This window comes from Hypanus sabinus, chromosome 11 (assembly GCF_030144855.1).
Source record: "Hypanus sabinus isolate sHypSab1 chromosome 11, sHypSab1.hap1, whole genome shotgun sequence".
NCBI classification, from domain to species: domain Eukaryota; kingdom Metazoa; phylum Chordata; class Chondrichthyes; order Myliobatiformes; family Dasyatidae; genus Hypanus; species Hypanus sabinus.
The window spans coordinates 42390996-42403883 of record NC_082716.1 but is presented as its reverse complement, the minus strand read 5'-3'; the positions used below and the strand labels follow the sequence as shown (position 1 = coordinate 42403883).

At 40.9% G+C, this 12888-nt stretch overlaps 1 protein-coding gene across 1 annotated transcript in view; it reads left to right on the top strand.

The window, feature by feature from the left end:
• The window catches only part of pomgnt1 (protein O-linked mannose N-acetylglucosaminyltransferase 1 (beta 1,2-)), a 66620-nt gene extending 54193 nt beyond the window's left edge, over window positions 1-12427 (top strand). The window contains exons 20-21 of the mRNA XM_059984210.1: window positions 10372-10481; window positions 10727-12427. Of these exons, the coding sequence (XP_059840193.1) occupies window positions 10372-10481; window positions 10727-10799 (183 nt within the window). The 3' untranslated portion in view covers window positions 10800-12427. The remainder of the gene's footprint in view (window positions 1-10371; window positions 10482-10726) is intronic.
• The last annotated feature ends 461 nt before the right edge of the window (window positions 12428-12888 follow it).

Genomic DNA, 12888 nt, shown 5'->3' with positions numbered 1-12888 from the left:
TTACTGGGGTATGGTCACCATTACACCTGGATATGTTTTGCATTGAGTCACTGAGTTTCTAAATCTTTGGTTTACAGTAATAAAGTTAATTTGATTTCTGGTGTTATTACCTGGACTTTTCCAGGACCACAAGCGTCTTGGATGGTTCTTAAAGTAGGTATTCATAATGACCTAACCATTCATCTTGCACCATTCTATCCCTTTCTGACCCCTTTTATTTCTTTCCCCTAGTCCAAATTTTCCTATGGTATTTCCATTAGCACCTTGTCCTACTTTAACATTTAGATCTCCCATGACAATAACAATATCTTGAGATTTGCGTCCATTCTTTGCTTGTTCAAGCTCTTCATAGAATTTATCTATATCCTCATTTGTTCCATCTGTTGTTGGTGCACGTACTTGTATAATTGCTAAATCAAATGGTTGCCCTCTGAATCTAACAAGGAGCACTCTTTCTGATATTGCCCAATGTCCTAAAACACTTGCCATGTTTTCATCTATAAGTATTTATCACTCTTCCTAAGAAACCCAGAGCAATAGCATGTGAATTATGTAGGACCGTAAGTTTAATGAGTTATATCACCACAATACTTATAAGAATTTTGATGACAAGAGTTAAAAATAAGATACAAGCTGAAATAGGTAAAGAACAATGTAGTTTTGTGAAAGAACCGCGATATTGATGTTAAAGATACTATCCGAATGAGTTATCCAAATGCAAAAAGATTTGTTTGTTTTATCAACTACACAAAAGCATTGATGAAGTGAAGCACAGTAAGTTATTTGAAATACTACAGGAAACTCTAGATCTAGATTTGAAAGACCTCCGCCTAATCAGAAATCTGTACTGGGAACAAACTGCTGCTATAAGAATAGATGGAGAAGTGAGTCAGTCTATGAAAATCAAGAGAGATGTTATACAAGGGTGTGTTTTCTCCCTGGATTTGTTTAATGTGTACAGTGAAACAATATTACAAAAAATAAGAGACACCTGGGGAATCAAAGTTGGTGGTGAAATCATCCATAATTTCAGAAATGCATATGACACTGTGTTAATTGCAAGTATGGAGGAAGAACTACAAAACTTCATTGATATAGTAATTGAAGAAAGTGCAAAAATGGGTCTATCTGTCAATTGCAAAAAGGCAGAATGTATGGTGATATCCAAAAAAAGGAGAATCCTATTTGCAGGCTGAGAATAAGCAGGGAAAACATAAAACAAGTACAGAACTTTTGCTACTTAGGAATCTGAGTGACATTAGATGGCAGGTGTGACATGGACATCAAAAGAAGAATAGAGATGGCAAAAGACACCTTTACGAGAACTAAACTAGGCATGAAAACCCGCCTCAGAGTACTGAAATGTTACATTTATCCAGTTTACTAGAGGAAACAAATTGAAGCAACAGAACTGTGGTTTTTGAAGAAGATGCAAAGAATATCATGGACAAAACGAATGTCTAACGAGGATGTCATGAACAGAGCAAGCACAAAAAGAAATAATGTATGAGATCATGAAAAGGCAACATAACCTCATTGGCCAAGTGATTAGGAAAGAGGAGTTAGAATGCACGGTAATTGTGGGAAAGGTTGAAGGGAAGAAAGCAAGAGGAAGACAAAGACAAGTGATGATGGAGGCAGCAGCCAGAGAACTGGAAATGAATATCAATGAATTGATCCACTTGACCTGAAACTGGAGTGTGTGGCCCATGGCAGTCAAAGCTCAAACTGGGCATGGTCTGGGCATGGTACCTGATGATGATGATGACATAGGATCTAATGATGTAGAATCCTTTTGGGTAGCGTTAAAAAACTGCAAGGGTCAAAAGACCCTGATGGGAGTTAAATACAGCCCTCTGAACAGTAGCTAGGATGTGGGGATTAAATTACAATATGAGATAGAAAAAGCATGTGGGAAAAAACTACGATAGTCATGAGGATTTCAATACTCAGATAGATTGGGAAAATCAGGTTGATGCTGGATCCCAGGAAAGGGAATGTGTAGAATGCCTATGAGATGGCTTATTAGAGGAGCTTGTGGTTGAGTCTATTAGGGAAAAACTGATTCTGGATTGAAGGTTGTGTAATTAACCAGATTTGTTTAGGAACTTAAGATAAAGGAACCCTTGGGAAGCAGTAGTCATAATATGATAGACTTCATCCTGCAGTTTGAGAGGGAGAAGATAAAGTGAGATGTATCAGTGTTACAGTGGAGAAAAGGGGAATGAGAGAGGAGCTGGCCAAAGTTGATTAGAAGGGGACTCTAATGGGATTGACGCCAGAACATCAGTGGCTGGTGTTTCTAGGAGCTATTTGGGAGGCATGGATAGTTCTATCCAAAGAAATAGTATTTTAAAAGGAGGCTGAACAACTGTTATTGATGAGGAGGTCAAACATAGCATAGAAGAAAAAAGAGAGGGTATATAATAGAACAAAAATTAGTGGGAAGTTAGAGGATTGTGAAACTTTTAAAACCAACAGGCGACAACTAAAAAAGCCATAAGGAGAGAAAAGATGAAATTTACAGATGATATGAAGGTAGATAGAGGTGCAGATAGTGTTGAGCAAGCAGGAAGTCTGCAGAAGGACTTAGATGGAATATTGTACGTTATTCTAGACAGAAGGAATTAGTGGCAGAGGGAATATAGTATAGGGAAGTGTTTCATTGTCAAGTCATTTCGACCATAAACTGCTGGTACAGTACATAGTAAAAATGAAACAATGTTCCCCCAGGACCCTGGTGCTACATGAAACAAAACAAAACTACACTAGACTATGTGAGACAGCACAAGGCTACACTAGACTACGTAAAACAACATAAAAACTGCACTAGACTAAAGACCTGCACTAGACTACAGACCTGCACAGGACTACATAAAGTGCACAAAACGATGCAGGGCAGTACAATAATTAATAAGACAATAGGACTGGTAGAGGACAAATTGCAATATAATAATAAATGATGTAGAGGTCAGTCTGGACTCTTGAGTATTGAGGAGTCTGATAGCTTGGGGGAAGAAACTGTTGAACAGTCTGGTCATGAGAGCCCAAATGCTTTGGTACCTTTTGCCAGGTAGCAGGAGGGAGAAGAGTTTGTGTGAGGGGTGCGTGGGGTCCTTCATAATACTGTTAGCTTTGCGGATGCAGCGTGTGGTGTAAATGTCTGTAATAGCGGGAAGAGAGACCCCGATGATCTTCTCAGCTCACCTCACTAGCCGCTGCAGGGTCTTGCGATCCGAGACGGTGCAATTCCCGAACCAGGCAGTGATGCAGCTGCTTAGGATGCTCTTGATACATCCTCTGTAGATTGTGATGAGGATGGGGAGTCGGAGATGGACTTTCCTCAGCCTTCGCAGAAAGTAGAGACGCTGCTGGGCTTTCTTGGCTATGGAGCTGGTGTTGAGGGACCAGGTGAGATTGTCCGCCAGGTGAACACCAGGAAATTTGGTGCTCTTAATGATCTCAACAGAGGAGCCATCAATGTTCAGTGGAGAGTGGTTGCTCCTTGCTCTCCTGAAGTCAACAACCATCATAGTTATGCACCTTGGTAGAAGGAATAAGGCATTGACTATTTTCTAAGCAAGGAGAAAATTCAAAAATCAGAAGTGTAAAAGGACTTGGAAATCTTCCTGCAGTATTCCCTAAAGATGAGCATGCAGGTTGAGACAGTGGTAAGGAAGAAAAATGGAATGTTAGCATTAATTTCAAGAGGTCTAGAATATAAAAGCAAGGATGTAATGCTGAGGCTTTATAAAGCAGGAGTCCGACTGCACTTGAAGTGTTGTGAGCAGTTTTGGGCCCCTTGTTTAAGAAAAAATGTGTTGGTATGTTTGTGGGGGTGGGAGGGGTTGTTGCCTTGTTGCTTGTGCGTGGGAAGAGGAGGTAGGGGGGCTTTGGGGTTCTAACATTTTAACTGTCATTCATTCTTTGGGGCACTTCTCTGTTTTCGTGGATGTTTGCGAAGAAAAAGAAGTTCAGGATGTATATTGTATACATTTCCCTGACATAACATGCACCTATTGAGAGGGTCCAGAGGAGGTTCATGAAAATAATTTCAGGAATGTAAGGGTTAATGTATGAGGATAGCTCGAGACCTGTACTCACTGATTTCATTGAAACCCATCAAATATTGGAAGGCCTAGGAGCTGTTTCCTGTAGTAGTGGAGTGGAGGACCAGAGGGCACAGCCTCAGAACAGAGGGATGTCCATTTAGAAAAGAGATGAGGACCAACTTCTTTAACCAGAGGAAGGTGTATCTGTAGAATTCCTAGCCATAGATGACTGTGGGGGCCAAGTCATTAGGTATATTTATAGTGGAGGTTGATGGGTTCTTGAATACCTAGGGTGTCAAAGATTGCAGGGAGAAGGCAGCCATAATAGAATAGTGAAGCAGACTTATTGGGCTGGATGGTCTGATTCTGCTTCCATGTCTTCTCTCGTGGTCTTAAAATGGAAAATCCCTTTAGGTTAGAATGGATCAAATAAAAAAAATTGTTGTGATGTTTAATTCTGCCATTGAATGCTACCAATATGTCCCAATTGGAAAAAGTCATCTGTTATTTTATGGCATTATGTAAAAATAAACAATTTCTGGAACAACAACAACACACAAAATGCTGGTAGAACACAGCAGGCTAGGCAGCATCTATAGGGAGAAGCGCTGTTGATGTTTCGGGCCGAGACCCTTCGTCAGGACTAACCGAAAGGAAAGATAGTAAGAGATTTGAAAGTAGTGGAGGGAGGGGGAAATGCGAAATGATAGGAGAAAACCGGAGGGGGTGGGATGAAGCTAAGAGCTGGAAAGGTGATTGGCGAAAGTGATACAGAGCCGGTGAAGGGAAAGGATCATGTGATGGGAGGCCTCAGGAGAAAGAAAGGAGGAGGGGGAGCACCAGAGGGAGATGGAGAACAGGCAAACAACTAAATATATCAGGGATGGGGTAAGAAGGGGAGGAGGGGCATTAACGGAAGTTAGAGAAGTCAACGTTCATGCCATCAGGTTGGAGGCTACCTAGCCGGTATATAAGGTGTTGTTCCTCCAACCTGAGTTTGGATTCATTTTGACAATAGAGGAGGCCATGGATAGACATATCAGAATGGGAATGGGACGTGGAATTAAAATGTGTGGCCACTGGGAGATCCTGCTTTTTCTGGCGAACCGAGCATAGGTGTTCCATGAAACGGTCTCCCCGTCTGTGTCGGGTCTCACCAATATATAAAAGGCCACACCGGGAGCACCGGACGCAGTATATCACACCAGGAACAACCCTGTTGCGTTTAATTTTCTTCTGGGGTTCTAGAAATGGTACTTTATTTTACACACACCTGGAAGATGACTCTTGGAGTTTAAATTAGAAGCCAATTATTTCTGCTAACTCCTTGAAATCAATCCCATCCAGCTCTTATACTAGCAATAGAGGCAGTATGAAACTGATTCACTCGACTATTTCCTGGAAAGAAAAGGTGTCCTGTTAAGAGTGGCCAAAGAAATTAAGTCTGGACTCCTTAGAGTTTAGAAAAAGGAGAGCTGATTTTATGGAAACACAAGATCCTGAGGGGCAACACAGGGTACATACTAATATCTTTACACTAATGGTATGAACTTGAATGAGGGGAGATAGTTACAAGTTTAGAGAACAGTCATTTGAAGTTCGGATGCAAAGGAGTAACTTGAGAGTTTGATAAATCTCTGGAACTGTCTACCCTGGACTGTTGTGGAAGCTAATTAAAGAAGTAAAGAAAAATCTGGGAATTGAAGTTTATGAGGACCTACACAGAAGAGGTGACGAGGCTGGGAACAAATGAGTTGTGATTACATTAAATGGTGGGATAGGCTTGAAGTACTGAGTATCCTAACTCTGATGGTTTTTTTTTCTTCTGTCCTTGCACCAGAGCGTTAATTTGCTTCCACTGCCCTTCCAGCTAATAGATTTGACATAACAATTTGTATTTGTGTATTCCATGTCTTATTAAAATCAGAGGCAGCAGAAATTGCTAGGAACACTCTGAATTATTAGCATCTGTGGAGATTGAAATCAGGTTCATGACCTTTCATTGTAATTAGAAATATTTAAGAACAAGTTCTGCTTGAAATTTTAAACCAGTTCTCTCTCCACAGGTGCTTCTGGTCTGCTGAATGTTTTCAAAATTTATAGCATTATATTTTTTTGCAGTTTGATTGTCTCAAGCTTTTTGCAATTTTCCTTTAACCTGTATCCTATTTCTGGTGCCATTTTTAAAAATTCATTTTGTGAAAATCAACACCTACTAATTGACCTCTTAATTTTCCTTATTTGAAGGAAAACTGCCCCCTTTCTGGGCCTTCCACATAAATGATAAGACATAGATGAAATCTGTCATCCCAATGAATATATGAAATCCCAATAAGTACTCCTGCTTGAGTACTGTTGGGGGGGCGGGGGGGGGCCTACCTGGGGGAAGCTACAGTGGTCGCGCCTCTGGCACGGAGTCTGGCCCTGTGACTCCACAGGATGGGGAAAGCAAAAGGATGGTAGCAGTGATGAGACTTCTATAGTTAGGGGGTCAGACAGGTGATTCTGTGGACGCAGGAAAGAAGCACGGATGGTAGTTTGCCTCCCAGGTACCAGGGTCAGAGATGTTTGTGATCATGTCCCTGGTATCCTGAGGTGAGAAGGAGAACAGCCAGTGGTCGTGGTACAATGGCATAAGCAGGAAAAGGGAGGAGGTCCTGAAAGCAGACTACAAGGAGTTAGGAAGGAAGTTGAGAAGCAGGACCACAAAGGTAGTCATCTCGGGATTATTGCCTGTGCCACGTGACAGTGAGTATAGGAATAGAATGAGGTTGAGGATAAATGTGTGGCTGAGAGATTAGAGCAGGGGGCAGAGAATCAGATTTCTGGATCATTGGGACCTCTTTTGGCCAGGAGTGACCTGTACAAAATGGATGGATTGCACTTGAATCCTGGGGGACCAATATCCTGGCGGGGAGGTTTGCTAAGGCTATTGGGGAGAGTTTAAACGAGGACTACTGTGGGGTGGGAACCAAACTGAAGTGACAGAGGAAAAGGCGGTTGGCTCACAAATAGAGCAAACTTGGAGACAGTACGTGAGGGAGGATAGGCAGGTGATAAGGGATGCGCTCAGACTGATGGTTTGAGATGTGTTTATTTTAATGCAGAGAGTATCATGAACAAGGCGGATGAGCTTAGAGTGTGGATCAGTACTTGGAGCTGTGATGTTGTCGCCATTACAGAGACTTGAATGGCTCAGGAGCAGGAATGGTTACTTCGAGTGCCAGGCTTTAGATGTTTCAGAAAGGACAAGGAGGGAAGCAAGAGAGGAGGGGCGTGGCACTGTTGATCAGAGATAGTGTCACAGCTGAAGAAAAGGAGGAAGACCTGGAGAGGTTGTCTACAGAGTCTCTGTGGGTGGAAGTTAGGAACAGGAAGGAGTCAATAACTCTACTGGGTGTTTTTTATAGACCACACAATAGTAACAGGGACATCGAGGAGCAGATAGGGAGACAGATTCTGGAAAGGTGTAATAATAACAGGGTTGTTGTGATGGGACATTTATTTTCCCAAATACTGAGTGGCATATCCCTAGAGCAAGGGGTTTAGATGGGGTAGAGTTTGTTAGGTGTGTTCAAGAAGGTTTCTTGACGCAATATGTAGATAAGACTAAAAGAGGAGAGGCTATACTTGATCTGGTATTGGGAAGTGAAACTGGTCAGGTGTCAGATCTCAGTGGGAGAGCATTTTGGAGATAGTGATCACAATTCTATATACTTTACCATGGCATTGGAGAGGGATAGGAACAGACAAGTTTGGAAAGCATGTAATTGGAATAAGGGGAAATATGAAGCTATCAGGTAGGAACTTGGAAGCATAAATTGGGAACAGATGTTCTCAGGGAATTGTACGGAAGAAACATGGCAAATGTTCGGGGATATTTGTGTGGGGTTCTGTATAGGTATATTCAAATGAGACAAGGAAATGATAGTAGGGTAGAGGAACCGTGGTGTACAAAGGCTGTTGTAAATCCAGTCAAGAAGAAAAGAAGAGCTTGCAAAAGGTTCAAAAAACTAGGTAATGATAGAGATCTAGAAGATTATAAGGCTAGCAGGAAGGAGTTTAGGAATGAAATTAGGAGAGCCAGAAGGGGCCATGAGAAGGCCTTGGTGGACAGGATTAAGGAAAACCCCAAGGCATTCTACAAGTATGTGACAGTGGAAAATTGTGTATGGAACCGGAGGAGATAGCAGAGGTACTTAATGAGTACTTCACTTCAGTATTCACTAGGGAACAGGATCTTGGCGGTTGTAGGGATGACTTGCAGTGGACTGAAAAGCTTGAGCATGTAGATACTAAGAAAGGGAATGTGCTGGAGCATTTGGAAAGCATCAAGTTTGATAAGTCACCGGACCGGATGAGATGTACCCCAGGCTCCTGTGAGAGGCAAGAGAGGAGATTGCTGAGCCTCTGGTGATGATCTTTGCATCATGAATGGGGATGGGAGAGGTTCTGGAAGATTGGAGTGTTGCAGATTTGTTCCATTATTCAATAAAGGGAGTAGAGATAGCCCAGGAAATTATAGACCAGTGAGTCTTACTTCAGTGGTTGGTAAGTTGATGGAGAAGAATCTGAAAGGCAGGTCTTACGAACATTTGGAGAGGCATATTATGATTAGGAATAGTCAGCATGGCTTTGTGAAAGGCAGATTGTGCCTGATTGAAATTTTTGTGGATGTGACTAAACACATTGATGAGGGTAGAGCAGTAGATGTAGTGTATATGGATTTTAGCAAGGCGTTTGACAAGGTTCCGCATGCAAGTCTTATTGAGAAAGTAAGGCATGGGATCCAAGAGGACATTGCTTTGTGGATCCAGAACTGGCTTTACCACAGAAGCAAAGAGTGGTTGAGGATGGGTCATATTCTGCAAGGAGGTTGGTGACCAGTGGTGTGTCTCAGGGATCTGTTCTAGGACCCCTACCCTTCATGATTTTTATAAGTGACCTGCATGAAGAAGTGGTGGGATGGGTTAGTAAACTTGCTGATGACACTCACTAAGGTTGGAGGTGTTGTGGATAGTGTGGGGGGCTGTCAGAGGTTACAGTGGGACTGTAAAACTGCAAAACTGGGCTGAGAAGTGGCAGATAGAGTTCAACCCAGGTAAGTGTGAGGTGGTTGATTTTGATAGGTCAAATATGATTGCAGAATATAATATTAATGCTAAGACTCTTGGCAGTGTGGAGGATCAGAGGGATCTTGGGTTCCAAGTGCATAGGACACTCAAAGCTGCTGCGCAGATTAACTCTGTGGTTAAGAAAGCATACGGTGCATCGGCCTTCATCAGTCGTGGAATTGAGTTTAGGAGTCGAGAGGTAATGTTGCAGCTACTGTATATAGAACCCTGGTTAGATCCCACTTGGAGTACTGTGCATAGTTCTGGTCACCTCACTGTAGCAAGGATGTGGAAACCATAGAAAAGGTGCAGAGGAGATTTACAAGGATGTTGCCTTTATTGAGGAGCATACCTTAATGAGAGCAGTTTGAGTGAACTTAGCCTTTTCTTCTTGGAGTGACGGAGGATGAGAAATGACCTGATGGAGGTGTGTAAGATGTTGAGAGGCATTGATTGTGTGGATAGTCAGAGGCTTTTTCCTAGGCTGAAATGGTTAGCCTGAGAGGGCACAGTTTTAAGGTGTTTTGAAGTAGGTACAAAGGAGATGTCAGGGGTAAGTTTTTTGCGCAGAGAGTGGTGAGTGTGTGGAATGGGCTGCCGGTGACGGCGGTGGAGGTGGATACGGTAGGGTATTTTAAGAGACTCCTGGACAGGTACATGGAGCTTAGAAAAATAGAGGGCTATGGGTGACCCTAGGTAATTTCTCAGGTAAGGACATGTTCGGCACAGCTTTATGGGCCGAAGGGCCTGTATTGTGCTGTGGGTTTTCTATGTTTCTATCTCTTTAATTTCTGTGCAACCATTAATATGTTGTTTTCCCTCCTTCATGTAGTCAGGATATAATGGAGCTTTTGGGACGTAGTTGGCATTTATTCATCAACTACTGAACTTTTACATTACTAAGGAAAGAAAACAATCTAGTTAGTGTTTGCATTATTACTTGGCTTTAAAACTGTTGGACTTGCCTATGTTGTGACATTGAAGTCAAAAACGTGTGGCATTGAGTCTCTGGTTATGAATAATGAATAATTTGCTTATTCTCCTATAAAGAAATGGTTAAACATGATTCAATTGTAGAAAATGATACCTTAGTAAATCTATATAGTGAAGATTATACTGTTAAATGTTGAATTGATGCTGATTTTGTGTTGTCTATCATTGGCTTATACTGATTGTCTAAAAATTACAGTATTTCTGTTTTCCAGTGCTTGCACATCTGGGACCTAGATGTCCGCGGTAACCACAAAGGCATGTGGAGGCTGTTCAGAAAAAAGAACCACTTGCTTGTTGTGGGGACACCTTCCTCTCCTTATTCGTAAGCATCATTCTGTCATTAAGCCAATTTTAAATTGAAGCATTTCTTTTATATGATTCCTTACAGCTTACTTGAGAATGTTCTGATCAGTTGGAAGACTTTGTTTTAAAGTTAAATGAGATATCTCCAATTTTCCGTGACTACGTGCAGTTGAATTTTGTTTTGTATAAGACTCTTCATAGAATAAAACATTCTCCAAATGTCTTACTGATACTTTGAGGACATTTCTTTCTTTTTTTAAACAGGGCAAATAAGCCTGCATCAGTTATGCCAATATATCTTGAGCCACCTCCAAAAGAAGATGTGGAAATGAACTGAAGAGGACAATCAAGAAATTTAATAATGACTATTCTTGACTACTTTATGCCACTATATTTAATGTACTGTTATCATGATGTTTACATGTTAAATGAACTGCTTCAACAAAAGAAAACAAAGTTAGAAATGGCTAATACTTGATTAATTGTAAAGCTATTATAGATTTAGTTTTATAAATTATGGATTGATATATTTATTTTACCTGAATGCTGAAACCACATTTTCTGAAATAGAACATGAGAACATAAGAAATAGGAGCAGGAGTTGGCCATCTGGCCTGTTGAGCCTGCTCTGCCATTAAATAAGATCATAGCTGATCTGGCCATGGTCACCTACCAGCCTTTTTTCCATAACCCTCAATTCCCTTACTATGCAAATATCTATCCAACCTTGTCTTAAATATATTGACTGAGGTAGCCTACACTGTTTCACTGGGCATAGAATTCCATAGATTCACCACTCTCTGGGAAAAGCAGTTCATCCTCATCTCCGTCCTAAATCTACTCTCCTGAATCTTGAGGCTATGTCATCTATTTTTTGTCTCACCTACCAGTGGAAACAACTTCCCTGCCTCTCTCTTATCTATTCCTTTCATTATCTTACTTACCTCTATAAGATCTCCTCTCATTCTTTCGAAATCCAGTGAGTACAATCCCAGATGACACGAATCTCTCTTCAGACTAACACGCTCATCTGTGGAATCAACCTGGTGAGCCTCCTCTGCACCGCCTCCAAAGCCAGTATATTCTTCCTCAAGTAAGGAGACCAGAATTGCAAGCAGTACTCCAGGTGCGGCCTCATCAGTATCCTGTACAGTTGCAGCATAACCTCCCTGCTCTTAAATTCAATCTCTCTGGCAACAATGAAGGCCAACGTTCCATTTGCCTTCTTGATAGCCTGCTGCACTTGCAAAGCAACCCTTTGCAATTCATGCACAAGCACTCCAAGTCCCTCTACACAGCAGTAATCTGCCATCTTTAACCATTTAAATAATAACCTGCTCTTCCATTTTTCCTTCCAAAGTGGATGACCTCGCATTTACCAAGATTGTACTCCATCTGCCAGACCCTTGCCCTCTTTAACCTCTCTCTATCTCTCTGCAGACTCTCCGTATCTTCTGTACAATTAGCAATGCCAATCATGTGGTTAGATAGTTTAACTGATGTATCCAAGAGATTATGAATGGGGTTCTGATTTATTCAAGCTAAATGTAGTTGTTGAATTTGACAAAACAGATTTCTTCAAACTAGTGTATTTTCTTACACCACAAGTGTTTCTACTGTAATTATCTTGCTGAATTTTGTACAGATTGTTAGCCAGAATTTTATCTCAAAGCTCTATCATGTCTTCAAATTCTAGAAATATGTTAAGTATTAAATATGTTAAGCTATTGAGGTTTTTTAAAAAAAGATAGGGATTTGTGTATTAGGAGTAAAACTAAAAAAGAAAGATCTATTATCCTGCTGGACTGATGTATTTAAAAGAAAGCACTAACATTAAGGAGCAGGACAATCTAACACTAATTTTTGTTAACTGGAATTGCCAGGTTGTTATTTAATTAACCTCAACTTGGACTTATTATTTCCTGACCTGTTTTATATAAAAGAGGAGCTTGATTATTTGCTTATCTTGGATTGTGTTGTCCATTTATAAATAATTAATGTTTATATTTGTATATAAAAGAAGCCAGTAAGCTATCGGTACCTTTTCAAATTACAGTGTTGTTCTGGGCTGACAGAAAATCATCTGAGCTCCTTGAATGTTTAAACCACTTATTTCAAGCAGGTGCTTTACCCTTTGTTTTATTTCTCCCATGTTGTACCCCAGCACAAGGCAAACTGCAATTTGTATAGCTGAGGTTTTGATTGCTTCAGAATGATCTGCCTGACTCAAATTTACAAGATTATAAAACAGTAATCCTAATTTTAATAAAATGTTTTTAAAGCCTCATTAAAGCTGCTGATGGTTGATGGGATGGTAGAGGAAGGTTGTGGGTGAGGCCTAGAACATCATCCATTTCACACAATGAGCAATACAGTATATACTTGTTTGGTCTACAAAATACGAAAGTGTTCTGTAGCAAGAATTT